Raw genomic sequence first — 16,597 nt, 5'->3', positions numbered from 1 at the left:
GGGGGGTGGGGGGTGGGGGGGAGCGGCGATCGCCGAGGCCGGGGCCCGGGCCGAGGGCGCGGCGGGGCTGCGCGCACGCTGGGGCGCCTGGAGGGCCACGGAGGGCGACATGAGTCTGGTGGGAGGCTTTCCCCACCACCCCGTGGTGCACCATGAAGGCTACCCGTTCGCCGCCGCTGCCGCCGCCGCCGCCGCCGCCGCTGCCGCCAGCCGCTGCGGCCACGAGGAGAACCCCTACTTCCACGGCTGGCTCCTCGGCCACCCGGAGATGTCGCCCCCCGACTACAGCATGGCCCTGTCCTACAGCCCGGAGTACGCCAGCGGCGCCGCGGGCCTGGACCACTCCCATTATGGGGGAGTGCCGCCGGGTGCAGGGCCTCCGGGCCTGGGGGGGCCGCGCCCGGTGAAGCGCCGGGGCACCGCCAACCGCAAAGAGCGGCGCAGGACTCAGAGCATCAACAGCGCCTTCGCCGAGCTGCGCGAGTGCATCCCCAATGTGCCCGCCGACACCAAACTCTCTAAAATCAAGACGCTGCGCCTGGCCACCAGCTACATCGCCTACCTCATGGATCTGCTGGCCAAGGACGACCAGAACGGCGAGGCGGAGGCCTTCAAGGCAGAGATCAAGAAGACCGACGTGAAAGAGGAGAAGAGGAAGAAAGAGCTGGTCAGTACCGGGTGGCGCAGGGCGCTGAGGGGCTCGGGCTTCGTGGGGCCGCTCTTCCGCTCTTTCCACCCCGACTGGGAACTTGCTCACCGAATTTCTCGGCTGTGCGCTGCGCCCTAAGTTGCTTTCACCGAGTTACGGTGGTAAAGACGGTTTCCTGCAAGAGCAGGGCGGACCCGGGTGGGTGTCGGCAGCGGGAGGGGAGGGTTTCCCACCGACCTTCGCGCTCCTGGTCTTCCTACGAGGTTCCAGGCTCCTCTAGCCCCTTAGGACCGGCCTCCGAGACTGTAGGGATAAGCAATCTCCCAGCCGCGCTGGCCGGGCTCCCCTCATTCTGCATTCATCTGGCCTCCAAGCCAACCTTTCTCTTAAGTATTTCTAAAGTAAGCTATCCATGAGCTCTCGGTTCCAATTATTTCACTATTGATCACATTCCCCTTTCCCAAACCGAGGCTGCCTCCGCCTCTGAACTCCATGAAAATGTTCTGTTTGTTCTCGCTACTATGGTACGGGAGAGGTAGCAATAAACGTTAAGAAACTTTAACGTTAAAAATACAGCTTTAGTCTGTCTTTGGCTGTGATGTTAAAACGTAATTCTGCAAGTGCTATATGTCACGAGTATTTTTAAATTTTTTTTGAGAAAGCGTGTGCCTTTTAAGAGTAAGATAAATAGACTTATGGTCGTTGTGATTTACTCTAACGCGGAGTTATGCCGAGCCACTTACAAAGTTTTCTCCGGCGCTTACCTACCGCCTGTAAAGTAGTGGTGTTCTGGATAAGGTTATGACCAGGAAGAACCTGGAAAACGCTTCCATTTGTGGAGATTTTTCTTCTTTGCGTCTTGGCGCCCTTTGATTGATGCGTAATGAAATGACCTTTTGAATAAGCGGAGAATTCAAGGGCCCTTGGAAGAAAGGTACTGCGGAATTGAAGGCACAGAACCGCTGCTGGCTAGCGGGAGAGGCCCAGGCCAGAGCAGAGGGGCCTTTGGATGTGGGATCCCTATTGAAAACAGAAGGCAGATTTAGCGCCGGCTTCTGGTTCCTCTCCTACACTAGCAGTCAAAGGGAAAATAAGAGCCCCGGCTTCTCTGTAAAAGACTAGAAATCGGGCGGTTGTTTATAAATTTGCTTACTGGGTCCTTGAACGTTTTTCAGAGGAGGCCTAGGCGGTAGCTGAAGCCCTGGAAGCCTGCTTAACTTTTCTGCAGAGGCCGGTACCCACAGCCATCCCTCTCTTAGGCGTTCCCTCTCGTGCTCTAGCTGTGTCCTCTAGCCCGGGAAGAGCTAGGGTGGCTGGGACCAGGTATCCTCTCTGAACTTGTCTTTCCGTTTCTCTCCCTCTCATCCCCTTTCCTGCTTAGAACGAAATCTTAAAAAGCACAGTGAGCAGCAACGACAAGAAAACCAAAGGCCGGACAGGCTGGCCGCAGCACGTCTGGGCCCTGGAGCTGAAGCAGTGAAGAGGAGAAGGAGGGGAGCTAGCGAGCCGGGAGCCAAGGCGCCAGATGCAGACCCAGGACTCCCCGAAAGCCCTCGGGCTCCGTTCTGAGGACTTCTTGCAGTTGGATCATCCGGTTTATTTATGTGCAATTTCCTTCCCCCTCTTCTTGCCCCCCTTTGACGCATCCGCTCCCCACCTCCCTCTCAAAAAAAAAAAGTGGATATTTGAAGAAGAGCATTCCATATTTTAATATGAAGAGGACACTCCCGTGTGGTAAGGGACCCCGTCATTCTCTGTGTGTGAATGTCCCCTCTTGGCTGTGTAGACACCAGTGTTGCCCCTCCCCCATTTACCCAACTTTTCCCAGATAAAGAAGTGAACGCTAGTGCCTATGTGAAGTGTATCTTTAATGGTCGGCCTTTGGATATAAATATTCCTGGGGTTATAAAGTTTTATTTCAAAGCAGAAAACAGGGCCGCTAACATTTCTGTCGGGGTCAGTTACCTAGTGCTGTCATTTCAAATGTCGTTGTTCCCTATTGGAAGATGTTTCCATGAGCTACTTGTTTTGTGCACTTCCGTCCTCTAAAACTAAGTGGAAATTAATTAATATTGAAGGTGTAAACGTTGTAAGTATTCAATAAACCACTGTGTTTTTTTTTACAAAAAAAAGAAAACCCTAATCTTTAAATGGGTGATACCTCAAAAGAATTTTGAAAACAAAGCTGTTATACTTGTTTTCATACTATTTAAAGTATGCAGAAGTAAACTAAATTATCGTAATTGCCTCCAACTTTATTTGAAAGAGTCAGTGGTTCTAATCCATCAGTATAACCTGAGGCTCCCTAGATAACGGAGCTGTTATTAAAGCAAAGTGTCCTGGTAAAAATCCTGACCCAAAGGCCTGGGCTTCTTCTATCCAGTGGTGTTCTCTTCTTGCCGGAGCCCCCAGGAGACCTTTGAGTGGTCTTTAGGAGCATCTGTTTGGGAGAAGGTCTGTGCTTGGTTCAGAAGGTGAAGGAGTGGCCTTGTTTTATAGGTATCTATTGGAAGCCCTGTGCCTGGTGCTTCCTTTTGTGTTTGGGGTGCATTTTTTTTTTCCTGTGGAGAAGGTGTAAGGAGGATTCCAGGTCTTTTACAGGCATAGGAAATAGTCTGGGGTGTTTAGTTCAAAATATAGGGCTTTTATCCACTATTACAGAGAGAGAGAGAGAGAGAGAGAGAGAGAGAGAGAGAGAGAGGAGAGGGGGTTTGCTAGCTGTCCCGATCAGAAGATTCTCACAGGAGCAGTGGCGATGGGGGAGGGGAGTCTTTTGAAAAGGAGTCTATGATTAGGTAACAAGGAATTTTACGTCAAGTAAGAAATCGCGAACAAGACCACAGATTTAAAGGGGGGCCAGGGGTTGGGTTAGATTTACAAGGAGCTACGGGGAACTCAATATTAACTGCTCGCTGTCTGAAGTCTGCGATGCTGCAGCCAGAGCAAGTGGCAAACTATCCCACTCTAACAGCCTGTCCCGGGCTTTGCTGTGACCGGGTCCTGTAATATCCCCCCCCCGGGGGGGGGTGTCCCTGTGGCCTGTTCCCCCCCCCCCAGGACTTGACTAGACAGAGCTTCACCCCTGGCTCTAGAAATCAAAGAAACTGAAGTGCTATTAAGAACGGGCTCTTAACACGGAGGAGGGGGAAGGATCTCAAGGAGGGAGGGAGGAAGATGTATTAAAAAGCGGCTTGTTTCATGAAACTGCGTGTATATATATAACCTGGTGTTGTAGAGCCTTGCCAAAGGATTTCCAGCTGTAGCCATCCTTGGGGCGATGTTCACGCCTTGCCTTCAGGCGCAAACCCTCTAGCGTTCCTGAGGCTCGCTCGTAGCTTCTCTGACCCAGGGGTGGTCTGCAGTCAGCCAGACCAGCCCTTCGTGGGTGAGGGTAGGGGGCGGGTGTGAGTGGCGCTCCGGACTTCTGCGGACGGCTGACAACACAGGGGCGAAGGGTTAGAACAACTAGGCCAAAGCGATCTGAACTTTCTCCCCTCAGGTCAGCCGGCGCTGGGCGGACCTGGTGGGCGAGGGGCTGTGTTTACAGACACTTGCCTTTGTTTATAGCGAAGGGAGGGGGCGGGGTGCACCCAGGTTGTCCGGGGCTCTCTGGGTCCTAGTCTGTTTGACCGAGCGGCTCTCTCCTCTCTCCTGCAGAGGCCTTCCACGTCCTTACTTTTATTAGCTCGGAAGGAAGATTCCAGGTTTTAGAGGTAGAAGAATCTAAGAGAGTCATAGAGCGGACAGGGCAGAAATCGGTGACGGTTTACCATGAGCGTGTGCCTGTGCCTTTTGGGTCTTCCGGGCTTTAATCGTACTTCTGGTTTAACCGCCTTGTCTGCTTTATTAAACAGCAGCACCAAGGAACCAAAAGACCCTAGTGCACTGTCCATAGGTGGTTGTTTTACTAATCCCCACGCTTTTAGATGGGCACTCCAGGCACCCATTCCCTGTGACCACCCAGAACCACTGACCTGTGGCAGGGGCTTCTCTCCCAACAGCCAACGCTAGGCCCTGACACTGAATCCACTCTACCGCTCCAACCGTCCCGGAAAACCCCAACTGGCTAGAAATCCTGCTGACTCAGTGCTACTTCGGCCAGTAGAGAGCCCTGGATGCTCCAAAACCTCGGTTGAACAAACCCAGCCCTGAAGCAGCTGGACACACAGCAGAAGCAGAACACACAGATAATCCTTTACCTGTGTTCCTACTCTCAACTGTTCGGCATTCCCAGCCACCCTACTTTGCCTTGTCAAACTCCCATGGAGAGGGCTAGGGTATTGGGCATGAGTCCTTCAGTGCTTCCATGCTTTCCACGTCTACACTTTTTTTTTTTTTTTTGGCCTCTTTTTCTTCTTTGTTTTAAAGGCGGTTGCAGGGTGAGACCCCACGCTTCTGCTTGTGGGACTGGCTAAAAGGCCTCTGTTTTAATTGCTCGGATAATGTGTTTGCTGCCATTTTGTTAAGAGCAATCACTCCTGCAGCGAATTCACAAGCGTTCTAGACAGGCCGGAGCCGACAAAAATGTAGGATTTGACGTTAAAAGCTAAATGGGAAGCTGGGGCGCGGATGGTAAATTGATGGTCGATCTGGCTGTCAGGGCTCGGCCCCAGACCTCCGCGCAGGACGAAAGCCTGATAACGCCAGAGTACCGGCAGGCGCTCTCTCTCTCTCTCTCTCTCTCTCTCTCTCTCTCTCCTCTCTAGTGTCTCTCTCTCTCTCTCTTTCCCTCTCCTCCCTCCTCTCCCTCTCTCTCTTCCTTCTCCTCTCTTCCTCCCTCTTCCTTTCCTTCCTCCCCTCCCCTACCTCTCCCTTGCCCTCTCCCTCTCAGCTTGGGAATGAATCTGGAAATCTCAGAGTGGACCCTCTGCTTGCTTTTCCAGGACTTTTGCTCCCACTGAGGGACACTGACAGCAGCTTGCAGACAGCATGTTTAAAATGACAGCTAGGCACTGGGGACTCTGCCTGACCCCCTAAACCCCAAAGTCACACTGAGGAAGCAGGGAGTCGGGGAGCTCTGGATAGTTCGGTTGCAGCATTTTCTTTTGGGGACTCAGAACTTAGGTTGCCTTTCTCGGGTGTAAAAGGAACCACCTGGCCTGTTGATTTCAGCGATAAAAATGGATACAGCGGTGTCAAGAATGACGCCACTCTCGGTGACCCTTGGAAAATGTGCCTTCCTGAGCTCTGGGTGGAGTGATGGCCCAATCCCCTTCCCTCACCTGTGGCTCTGCTGGCTGCTGCACCCAAACTGCAGGGAATCTCAGAAAGTTAGTCTCTCGCGGGGCTGACATAGCAGGGAGAGAGGCCAGCGGCACTTTAGGATTTCAGATTTCGCAGGAAGAGGTGTGAGGGATTGAGAGCGATTTCAAATGCAAGATGGCAGGAGGCGAGAGCTTTTGGGTTATCCCTGAGTCTTTGAGGAGAGAAGCTGGGTCAGGTGCAAGAGCCTGAAGTGTGTTCTGAGGGACACCAAACAGAGCAAAGGACCCCCAAGAAAGCCTGGACTTGCATTGGCACAGCGGGTCTCATTACCGCAGGAATCCGCGCCGTTATTCCCGGATCTCTACCCTTACGCTGTTTCTAAAGCCCTTTGCGCGGTTTATCTTCCACCTCAGCGTTGCGTTTCCTTTGCTTCTCCCAGTGTCTGAGCCCTACCTACGCTCTCGGAGTTGGAGGAAGGCTTGGCTGGTAGATGCAAAACAGAGGTGGTTTAGAAGGAAGTCTGTGGCGGCACAAGCTCCAGAGACTATACTGCCCAGCTAGTCGTGGCATCCTAACCTACAAGAACCGGTGCCTCTGAAAGTCAAATCCTCGGGCCCAGAGCTCCGCGCGAGGAGGGGGCGCCAACGAGTCTCCCGGGCGCGCGAGGTTACTCTCCTGTCCCAGCCCTGGGACCTCTCAGACAGGAAAAGAAACATCCCAGGAACCGCCCTCAGACCGGGGTCCAGGAATCGGCCGGAGACCCCGGCAGCACAAATCGCTGCTGTGGAGACGAGCGAGGTGTGTGCAGGGGATCGATTAGGTATTTTTTAACTGTTTGAAAGAGGAAGCAGGGGGCCGTTCCAAAAAAGGAAACCAAGCCCACGTTTCCGGGGGCCGGGCAGTTCCGAGAGCGCCGCCTCGCCACCCAGCCGGCGCGCCAGGGCGCGCTGAGACCGTCCGCCCTCGTTCCAATTACCCGGGAGGGCTACGCGGTCCGGCCAGCAGGCCGGCCTCCTGAAAGTCAGCGGAGCCCCGGCTCACTCGCACGATTCTAAACTTCTTCCCCCCGGGTCCTCACGGTTTCACCCCGCAGAGTCGGTTCTCCCCGGAGCCCGTGCAGCCGAGCCCCTGCACGGACATTCCCTCCGTTCTTCTCCCAGCCCGGCCTTTGGGACGCTTTGATGATCAGATGGTAGAGCCCTGATTACAAATTTATTCCTGGCCTCTCCGTCCGTCCGTCTTTATCTCCGCTATTAGGGACATCTGGGAGTGATTAGGGCCGCGCCCAGCCGCGCTCTCCTATCTCGCCGCAGCGGGGCCCAGAGGCTCGCTGACGTCAGGGCAGACGGCTCGGAGCCATCCCAGCAGAGCTGGGTGTAATCGGCGGCTGCGCAGCCAAGTCCTCCCCGGACCAGGCCGGCAGCTGGAAAGCTCCATCCGCCTGCGCGGAGGGACCTTCTAAATATACACTTTTAGCACGGAACACTTTTTTGTTTTCCTTGTTTGGGGTGAGAAGGGGCCGGTTGGTGATGCTTGGAATCTTCCAACCCTCTCGGTCTCGTGCGGTTCCCTTAGAGAAGTCGCCAAGGATTGGTCCCTACTGGTGTGCGCTTCTTTGCTACCCCTGAGCCAAGGGCTGCTTCCCTACAGCAACAGAGCTACCTGGGAGGTAACGGTAGTGTAAACCGGAACGTACGACTCTCAGGGAGCTTTTTAAGAGGTAACGAGTGCGCCATCCAGGGCACCCGCCTGCGCTACAAGTTCTAAGGACCAAGATGGTGGGAATTTCTGCCTAAGGGGACAACCTGGCAGAAGGGATTACAGAGCGTTACTTCTCTTGAGGCTGGCCCTCTGCACCTGCTGTTAGAGTTGATTGCTCATCTGGTGACACCTCTTGAACAGAACACGCACGCGACTAGGGCAGCCTCGTCCTCTGCAGTGTTGCCGTGTCCAGAGCAGAGGAACCAGATCTGTGTGTACTTGTTAGCCGCTCACGACCTCTGACTTGCTGGCTGCCAAGACAGGTGCTGTGCCGGACCCAGGATCTGAACTCTCCAGGATGGAGAGCTTCCCCGTTCCCCCAGAGAAGTGACAAAATTACAAATCCACCCCTATTACATCCAGGTCCAGACTTCCAAAAAAATTCTAATTGGGCAGGCCAGAGGCTTCATTTCAGAGCTTACAATTCTTAAAACTCCTGCAGAGAAATCTAGAAACACTGCTTGAGGCCACACCAATCACCACAACTAGTTCAGAGTCGTGGGAGTGCTTTCCTTGACCCTCCAGAAACCCTGCTGCCTGGCGTAGGTAAGGGTGACATTATCAAATATGAAGGAACCAGGTCAAGGCTCCGTTATTAACCTCCAACACCCTGTGAGAGTGAGCCATGGTATGTACCATCCCACATCTCAGATGCCTTGCTAGAGGGTGTGTTGCCTCTCACACCAAACATGGCAAGCTGCATGTTCACTCAGAGACTATGCTGGATTTAAGGGGAAAGAAGACAGCCTTGGTTTGAGTGACAAAGTCCTCTTAAGGGAACCAAGAATATAAACACAAAGTAGGGAATCCAGAATCCCCAAAAGTTCTTCACAATCATTCGAAGCATCTCTATAGAACAAACTCCACACCTCCTCCTATAATCTAGACTAGAAAGGGGCCATTTCCTCCCAAGTCAGAGAAAACGTCACACTGAGCGCTGGCCTTCCCATGTCCACCCATTCCTGTCCTCAGCACATGGGGGAAACACTGAAGTGTGTGGTTTGAAGATTTGCTCCTCGGTGACCTCAGGACTCTAAGCTGGCTGAGAGGAAATGGTAAATGCCTGCAGAAAGCATGGTTTTTACAGCCTTGCCCTGTGGCTTCTTCACAGTCTGCCTTTGTGTTGGAATACGGTTGGTGCAGACCGGCAGATTTCTGGATCGGGTCACTCAAAGCCACAAAGATCCGTAATGTACTGGCCTGTGATGTTTTCTTGGTCCATGTATGAATTATATGAAGATGGGATAAAACTAGGTGGGCCAGCCAGGTGCTGTGGCCATGCCTGACTGTTGTGAGTTTGAGGCCAGCCTGGTCTACAAAGCAAATCCAGGACCACCAAGGTTACGCAGAAAAACCTGAAGCACTAACCAAGGACCATGCGCGTGGACTGGACCTAGGCCCACCTACACAAATGTAGCTGACAGGCAGCTCCAGCATCATGTGGGATCCTTTGTAACAGGAATGGGGGAGGAAGGCTGTCTCTGACGTGGATTCTGTTGCCTGCTTTTTGATCCCTTCCCCGCTTCTCCCTTGTAGGGCCTTGACTAGCCACAGGAAAAGAGGATGTGCTCAGCTCTGACGAAACTTGATGTCCTAGGGAGGGTTGGTGTGAGGCTCCCCTTTCTGAGAAGGGGAAGGGGATAGGGAGAAAAGGAAGGAAGAGACTGGGAGGAGAGGCGGGAGGGGCTATGATCCATATGTAAAGTGAATTTAAAAATTAATTAATTAAAAAAGCTAGGTGGGCCACTGGCCAAGAGATTCTCAGTTTATGTCCTCAAGCAAAGAATCCAGATTCATAGAAAGCTGAGTCTTTTAGGTAAAGATCAGAAGCACTTGTACTCTGATCATACTTGTAAAATTCTGGCCTCCAGCCAGTACCTCAGCTGCTTTCCCAGGTAGTTTTTTTGTTTTGTTTTGTTGTTTTGTTTTGTTTTTCAAAGTGTGTTTACATCTGACAGGACCTTGCTAAGGTAGCACAAAGGAAACCAGAACTCTCTGTGTGGTGTAGGTCTCAAACTTCCTACCTCTGCCTTCCAGGTACTGGAATTACAGGAATATATACATTGCAGTTTACTTCAAGAAGTATTTTTTAACACAAAACCCATCGAGAAGTCACCAGAACAAACTAACCCAGTGCTTCTCTATGACCAGATGGCCTGGTTCAAAATATAATTCCTTGTAACACCAAGCCATCTTTTAACCACTGGTGACCAAGAACTGAAGAATCCGGGAGAGCTGCAGAAACACATTATTTGTTCCCCTGATGTTTGCTGCCCGACCAGCTAAAAATCAGTGCACTTACTCAAAGACAGAGTGTTCAACCCACATTAAGCATATAGCCTAGAAGAGGCCAGAAAAGATAGTATATTAAACTGAGATGACAGCCAAGGACTATGCATGGGGCCTTCTTTGTAAGATGGGTTGTTGTTATTGGAACTGTTATCTTCATCCTTAGAATAAAACAGAAACGGGGTGTGTGTGTGTGTGTGTGTGTGTTGCTTGTGGCTTTTGTTTTAAAGTGGGGGGGGGGGATAAAACCCGAAAGCAAAATCTAAGTTTGTAGCAGTAGTTGGGGAAAAGGAGAAGCTGATGAGGTTTTAATGGGGGGAAAGTGGCAGTCAGACCGCCTGACCATCGCCTTCCCTTACAAATCTGGTTTCCATATTCTCGCTCAGTAATCACCCAAAGCCATAACTGTCTCTGAAATTATTCATTAAAGTCATTTTCAAGGATTCTCGCAGGATGACTCTTGCGTTTATGATCTGAGAGCAATGACATCAGCCTCTGTTTTTTTTCCGCTTTTAATTAATGCCCTGGAAAGACCGGGTTGGGGGAGGTTGTGAGCCAGGGGAGGGGGCGGAGGGGAGGAACCGGCAGGCCTCTCCGCTGCTCGGCGCGGTCAGCTGAGCCACTGGCGCGCAGACATCCTTTGATTAGGGAGGGTATTTCGGGGAGTGCAGGCTGTGCAGAAGATCACGGCTGTGCCCCGTGGTGCTGTCAGCAGTGACAGATCCCAGATGGGGCCGCTACTGTATGGCAGATTGAGTTTCTCAACAGAAAACTCACCCTTCCTCCTAAACGTCTTCAAAAACCTTCTCCGGATACTCCATTCATCCAGGTCGTGTCGTCTGAAATAGAAACAGTCCAACCCCAAAGTTGGTTTTGAATGCGCGGCGTGTACGCTAGGTTTATCCTCCTCCCTCTTCCTCTTTTCTCTGCACTTCCTCTGCTTTGTGCATCTTCGGCTAGAGGCGACCACGCCTGGAAGAGACTGGGGGCTGGGGGGTGGGGGAGACCTCTTCACCAGGCTCACAGCGCCCAGAGCGGGAACCAGCCCTGACCTCCACACACACCCCCTCCCACCAAAGCAAAGCGAGCCGGAGGGTAGAGGCAATGCCTCAGCCAAGTGGAGTAGAGAGGCTGGGGGCGGGGAGGGTAGGAGATAAAGGGGAAAGCTTGGAAGGTACCTCGTTCCGGTTCCAGCCAGCCTAGCTCCTCTAGGGGCCAGTGGGTAGTCCAAGAAAGGGAGGCTGGGTCCTTCGGTCGGGGTTGGAGTCCTTGAGGACCCGTGAGAGTCGACAGGATTTCACGAAGACAGAGCGTGCTGCGGGGATCTGAGCTGCGAGCTGAGAGGCGAGGGCTCCTCAAGGTGAGAGGGGCGGGTAGAAGGCGGCTCCACACGGTGCTCCCGCAGCAAACTGTGTTGTGGGGACAGGACTTTATCACTAATGGGTCTTTGAAAAGTGACTTCAGAAATGCCCTGAACCTTTGCTCTCCGGAAGCAGCAGAGATTCCTCCCTCACCCCGGTCCTTCTCAGGAACGGCTACCCTGATCGGGTCTGGGCTTGAGGCAGGAAGTTGGAGAGCCCGGGAAGCCAAGCCCAGGGAAGAGTTGTTTCCAGGCCCCTCCTATCCCCCCACCCCTCAAGGTTTTCTTAAAAGTGAATCTTGGCGCCATTTTGCAGAAACATCAGAAACCGGGAGAGGAATCTAGAGAGCGCATTTTGTTCTGTTTTTGCTCTAATAACAGTGTGTTCTTTTAAACACCCTGGTAGTCCTCCACCATCCTTCTTCCCCACCCTCTCTGGAGAAGGGACAGCTGGGAAAACTGAAAATACCAGAGAAGCCACTCTCAAGGTCCGGAGAAACCACCTGCCACCTCTACTTGATGGGGACCCAGCCTGTCAAAGGTCATCATCTTCCTCACCAGGACGGCAAGGCTTCTTCTGAGCCCAGGGCCCCAAGTCCAGACTTAGGTGGGGAGGCCCCAACCTTTCAGCCACAGGGAGAACACTGCTCCTCATGGCCATGGTGTCTACCCTTTGAGTATACCCTTTGTTCAAATCTGGATGCCACCCTCTTAATGACTTCCAACCTGCCCCTTCCGAAGTCTAATTTTTGAAAAGAAATTAGATGGGACCACTAGACTCTGCTCATGTCATTGCCACCCGGTGTGCAAGCATTCTCCAGCCTGTGTTGGAAGGTGTGGACGCGCATACCTATGAACCCCACTCCACCCATCTCTGCCAACATAAGAGCACCCACGATCCCAGCCTCAATTGTCGGGGTGACGAGGAAAAAATCGAAAAACTCATTTATGAGAACAAAACACGCTGAATTTCAAAACCACCGCTCACCTACACCAGAAGGCAGCTTTTGTTTTCGTTGCCCATGATGAATAAAAGTAATTTATTTTGATTTTGTTTTGTTGCGCCCACATGTCTTGTAAAAGGTTCCTGTGCATGGGCCTGCCCCCACCCTCTGATGACCGCCGGGGGCCTTGCTTCCAGACTTCAGTCCCCTCCGCTTGGTTTTAAGCTCTCGCCTGGAGCCGAGGTGTAATTGTGGCCCTCCCTAGCTCCTAGCTCCGATTCTCTGGGGGTGGGGGGTTGGAGGGTTACTGTTGGCCTGGCCAGACTGAGGCCGGGACCTCCCAAGTGGCAGTCCATGCCTCCTCGGCCTCCTCCCCCTTCCCTTCTTCCGCAGGCTTTGCTAGCTTTTTCTCCTGACTCTGCACTCTGCTCACGCCCCAGCTCGGAAAGGGTAGATCTTTTCTATCTTTGTGTTTGCTTTGTGTTGCTATCTTTTCCCTGTCTGACGCCTTAGGACTCGCCTTCCCTTTGAAACCTTAGGTCCAGAGAAGCTAACGGTCTGGGTGGAAATCTGGGGCAAAGAGCTGGGAGCCTGTAACCCCCTCCGCAGCGCGGCAGAGTCAGACCTGGAGCGCTTCTGCGTAACGTCAGCGCGCTGGGTAATTTACCTTTCCTGCGCGTCTGTCAATATGACTAATTTCCACCCGGGTCAAAAAGCCTTTCTCCGGCAGTTCATCTTGGAGCGCTCTCTTAACTCGGTAGACGGGGGTGGTTGTTTTGTTTCCACCCTAGAAATAAATGCTCTTGGGGCGTCCCTGCCAGGGCAGCCCTGAGACGAGCAGGGGAATATACAGCGTGTCAATTAAAGGCAGTTTGCCTTGAACTACGCGAACTGTGATTGGGTTTCAACGACAGCGACCTGTTTGCCTTTTAAATACACGTTACCTAACTCGTCCTTGATTCCAGTGCTTTCTTTAGAAGCAGGTTTTTTGTTTTGTTTTGGTTTGATTTGCTGTTTTTGTTTCTGTATTCAAAGAGGAAGTAATTATTGCTCCAAGTCTTCTCCATTGGGTGCAGCTCCCTAATGAAACAGGGCCACAATTCAGGGTGTGTGTTAAACATGGGATATTATTGCTAATCTGGCCTAGACAATATATCATCCAGGCGGTGTTTTACAATAATTTTTAAGCTGCTACCGACCTCTAAGTCGTGCTGCGGAGTTAACCGCTCTCACAAAGGCCGCCAGGGATGCTGGTAGCAGCAAAGCCCGACTCGCTTTGAGAAATGTCCCTGAAGAAGCTAGCTTGACTGGGGGCACTGGATAATTCTCCAGCTCTTCAGGGTGAAACAAAGGGAAGGGGGGGGGGAAGACAAGTCCATTCCCCCCACCCCCGAGCCAGGGCACCCAGTTAGGTCCCTTAGGCTTTGAACTGTTTTACGTCACTGATCCAAGGAGCAGCAGGGACTGAAAAGTCTTCAACAGCACATTTCCTTTTCACCCAAGCTCTGACAGCAAGAACACAACTAATAAAAATAAAAATTTAACAAACTCGAAAGTGCATGCAGGAGGGGGAGAGAGAGAGAAAAAGAGAAAGGGAGGAGGGAAAATAGACTTGGGGGACATTTGGCACTTGGATGGGCCTTGGAAACTACAAAAGGGAGGCCTCTGCTAGGAGAGGGGGTTGGCACACGCTGTGCCAGGATGCCACCTATAGCTCAACACACATACAGGCCTCAGCCATCACACCTGTCTCTGGAGAACGCACACTCACACCTTTCCATCTCTCATCTGCTGGTGCATTTATGGCCCAATGAAAGTATATCCTTTAAGGAAAAGACTGTCTATAAAACATGAAATATGGAGAACCATTTTGGGTAGTCCCACCCAGGGCCTGGCGTGGTCCTGTAGGTTTTGTTTTGTTTAATTTTGTTTTGTAGCACAAACACCTTGGTTCTTTCTGTTATTTTTATTAAACTATAAAAAAAAAATAGTGACCTCTGTTTATTCCCCATGGGAGGGGAAAGGATTTCAGCCTGAAGACTTATCTTTATTTGTGGGGAAGGCATTCTTTAGGGGGAAAAAGAATTTTACTGTCTATCCTTTGTCATCTTTGAAAAACCCTGGCACCATATGTTTCAACAGCTGGGGGGGGGTAACCGAGGGCTCTTTCAATTCCCTTTCATTTCCTTCCGACCCCAACTATTTCCCTCAATTGCTACCTTTTGGGGGTCTTGGGCCCATACTTTCTTTTGGTCACTATATGAAAATCCCTCCCATACCCCATGAAAATATCATAAACACCTGCTTTGTGGGAAAAGATAACTTGACTTTATATCTTGGACAGAATCTGTTGGTTAACATAAATGGACAGAGCAGAGGCTATTATCTGTTTGCTTTTCCTACATACCGAACCTTTAAATAAGGCAGCTTCTTTTTAAGTCCCTTTCATTTTGCAACTTGACCTTTGCCACTAGAACAGTTGAGGTTGTTTACTAGCCTGGACTATACAACACTAGACACTTCTAGAGACATAAACATCAGAGTGAGCAGTGTCCTTTGACAGGGTGGATTTGTTTATTTCTCGTGTTCTTGAAGACCACAGCAGTTCTAAATTAAAATATTTTTGGCATGTAAGCGCTCTTTAATTACCTGGAAGTAATGAAAGTGAGCCTCAAACACAATTGGTTCTTTTGATTTCTGAGTTCACCCTTAGTTTTGTCGCTTTTATTCTTTTTTTAAAAAACTTAAGTTTGAGCCAAGCATGGTGCTGAGCCTACAATATGAGCACATGGAGAGTGGGTACAGGAGTATCGCCAAAAGTTGAAAGTCTAGTTGGTCTTCAAAGCAAGTTCCAGACCAGCCAGGACTATAAACTTTTACCCCATTAGAGTTCTCCTTGAGAGGTCTAATTGGGTGTGGGTTCCCTGAGAGGAAGCCCTTTCTAGGCTAGTATCTTCTTCCTTTAAAAAAAGAAAAGTTAATTTCAAATCATCTGCTAGACACTATATTGTAGCTTAGTCTTTCCCTGTGACACTGAAGACTCTCTTTCAAGTCTACCTTCCCAATGACTACTGGAGGTGCAAGTAGCTTTAAACTGGCTGGTCCCTGTTCGGGAGGTTAAAAGGAGGGATGCATACCTTTTGTCTCATCTAAAATATTTTTCTTCTCATAAAAGTAGCCTTTTCTGGTCAGATTTCCAATTTAGAACCCATTAAACAAAACAGGAAGTGTATTACATGCTTTAAAATCCTAGATTCTCAAAAGATAGCAACTAGTACTTCGTCAATATTCAACAGATGGTAACTATGCTGCATTTAGCATCTGTCTTGTCTCTCTTGTATACCTGAATGAAATTCTCTTACTTGGTTTTGTTTGTTTGTAAAGATAGAATTCTCCTCAGTAATCCAGAATGATCTTGCACTAAACTTGTATTCCCCCTATGACCATCTCCTAAGTGCTGGAGTTAAAAGTCTGTCCCATTTTACCCCATGAGATGTATCCCTAATGAAAAGGCATGATGTTCTCTTGAGTCAAAAATATATACAAAACACACAGGCATCAATCTTGTTCTAGATATTTTCCCCACTGGTATCCATTGTTTGTGCATCTTCTCTATGCTTTCTAATACATAGAGAAGCCAAAAAGAGTGTGGTTCTAGCATTGCAGGTTTCCCCAGATTATGTCTGTTCAGCTGATCGAGGGGGGGGGGCACGGGGATGGGAGGGGGTGGGATCCTTGTAGGAGTTAAGAAGGCTCAAAATACAATCTAGTCATGGTATAAGATATGTTCTGATTATAATTTAAATTTTACAACACAAATTATCACTAGGGACTCTCTTTATTTTGTAACTAATGCCAAAGAATAAGGAAGGGGAGGAAAGGAGGAGAGAGAAAAAAAAAGAAAAAACAACTAAATACACAGAGATTATAAAATTCTATCTGGAGCTGTGGACTTGGGGCTTTTTGTTTGTTTGTTTGTTTTGGGTTTTTTTTCCTTATTTTGGTGTGGCTCTCCCTCCAACTCAAACTGATTTTGCTTTTGTGTTGTTTTGGGGCCTTCCACAAGCTAAGAATTCCCTTATCCAATAGTCTATCCCTTCATCCCTCAAAATTGAAAACAGCTAAATTGTTATTCATCAAATAAGTCATGAATAAATTTTCTCTTATTATAAAAGAGTTTTTACAGTGTTCTCATCTGCAGTTAATTTGTGGAAGTTATAAATGGATATGCAAAGGATTAGGTAATATGTATTCACTATAAAATACTTGAGATAAATTCTGCAATGAAATAATCATGCAGACTTTCAGGAATTTTATTATTCACAACCCAACAAAAGGTAAAGAGTAAGGATGATCAGTGGCAAAGGTGGTAAAGCATTTGCTCAGTGT

At 50.1% G+C, this 16,597-nt stretch overlaps 1 protein-coding gene across 1 annotated transcript; it reads left to right on the top strand.

Annotated features, from left to right (window-relative positions):
• Positions 1–65: 65 nt before the first annotated feature.
• On the top strand, positions 66–2,807 carry Hand2 (heart and neural crest derivatives expressed 2). The gene is made up of 2 exons (XM_055597894.1): positions 66–667; positions 2,031–2,807. Exons 1-2 carry the CDS (start codon positions 110–112, stop codon positions 2,127–2,129), a joined length of 657 nt encoding a protein of 218 aa, XP_055453869.1. The 5' UTR covers positions 66–109; the 3' UTR covers positions 2,130–2,807.
• The last annotated feature ends 13,790 nt before the right edge of the window (positions 2,808–16,597 follow it).

The sequence above is a fragment of the Psammomys obesus genome, unplaced genomic scaffold, assembly GCF_907164565.1.
Source record: "Psammomys obesus unplaced genomic scaffold, mPsaObe1.curated_primary_1811, whole genome shotgun sequence".
Taxonomy (NCBI): domain Eukaryota; kingdom Metazoa; phylum Chordata; class Mammalia; order Rodentia; family Muridae; genus Psammomys; species Psammomys obesus.
Note: the sequence above shows the minus strand (reverse complement) of the source record. Positions and strands in the feature narration are given on the sequence as shown.

Coding starts and splice junctions, on each gene's coding strand:
- Hand2 (XM_055597894.1), top strand. CDS start 110: ATGAGTCTGGTGGGAGGCTTTCCCCACCACCCCGTGGTGCACCATGAA. Junction 668..2,030: donor AGAAGAGGAAGAAAGAGCTG/GTCAGTACCGGG, acceptor TTTCCTGCTTAG/AACGAAATCTTAAAAAGCAC.